Source organism: Corvus brachyrhynchos, unplaced genomic scaffold (assembly GCF_000691975.1).
Source record: "Corvus brachyrhynchos isolate BGI_N302 unplaced genomic scaffold, ASM69197v1 scaffold721, whole genome shotgun sequence".
NCBI classification, from domain to species: domain Eukaryota; kingdom Metazoa; phylum Chordata; class Aves; order Passeriformes; family Corvidae; genus Corvus; species Corvus brachyrhynchos.
The window spans coordinates 117746-118711 of record NW_008235982.1 but is presented as its reverse complement, the minus strand read 5'-3'; the positions used below and the strand labels follow the sequence as shown (position 1 = coordinate 118711).

Below are 966 nucleotides of genomic sequence, written 5' to 3'. Positions count from 1 at the left end.
CTCTCCAGCCCACTCCCCCCCTGCCCCCCAGCCGCTCCGACATGGGGGTCTTGTCCTCGTCGGGCAGGTGCTGCTCCAGCGCCAGGACGATGCAGTTCGCGATGATGGTGGCTAAAATCATGTATTCAAAAGGAGTGGGGGGCGAGTCAAGGAAAAAACGGGGCTGGAGGACCCCCAAACCACACCGGCAGGGGGAAAACTGAGGCAGGAGTGGGGCCACGGGGTGCCCAAAGCGGGGCCAAGGCCCTTCCCTTGCCCCGGTGTCGGTGCCCCTGTGCCCTGCCCCACATCCCGCCCCACCAGTGGTGCCCATGGCTGGGGCCATGGTGGCACTGAAGGTCACAAAGATGAGGCCGGACCCCACGAGGCCGGGTCAGGGGATGGCTGCGGCCCCACAGCCTGGCACGGAACGGGTGTCCCACACAGATCTCCGGCGTGGCACTGCTGGCCAGCATGGCTCTCTGGCACGGGACAGCTGTCCAGCATGGCACGGCCATCCCAACGGCCACCCGGCGCTCCAGCATGGCACGGCTGTCCCAACAGCTCCCTGGCACGGCACGGCTCTCCGGCACAGCCTGGCCTGGTTATCCAGCCTGGCACAACGGGGCCACCCGGAACGGCCACCCCACTCTGCCATCCCGGCACAGCTCCGGCACAGCGCTGTGACCTGGCACAGGCACCGGGCACAGCCCTGGCACGGGGACCTGGCGCTGGTCTCCAGCACAGCTCCGTGGCACGGCTCGGTTCTCCAGCACCTCTTCCCGGCACAATATGTCCCCCGGCGCCGGTATCTGGGCCAGCGCGGCTCCCTGGCACCGCACTGTTACCAGGCACGGCTCCCTGGCACAGCACAGCTCCCGGTACCGTTATCCAGCCCGGCAGGATTCCCTGGCACTGACCAGCTCCCGGTGCCGGTATCCGGCCCGGTGCGGCTCCCCCGCGCAGCCGCGGGTCCCGCGCCGCTCA

General features: G+C 69.2%; 1 protein-coding gene across 1 annotated transcript in view; it reads right to left on the bottom strand.

Annotated features, from left to right (window-relative positions):
- The window catches only part of CACNA1A (calcium voltage-gated channel subunit alpha1 A), a gene marked incomplete at its 3' end in the record, with an annotated part of 5640 nt that overhangs the window by 2474 nt on the left and 2200 nt on the right, over positions 1–966 (bottom strand). The window contains exon 2 of the mRNA XM_017729517.1: positions 14–134. Coding sequence (XP_017585006.1) covers positions 14–134 — 121 coding nt within the window. The remainder of the gene's footprint in view (positions 1–13; positions 135–966) is intronic.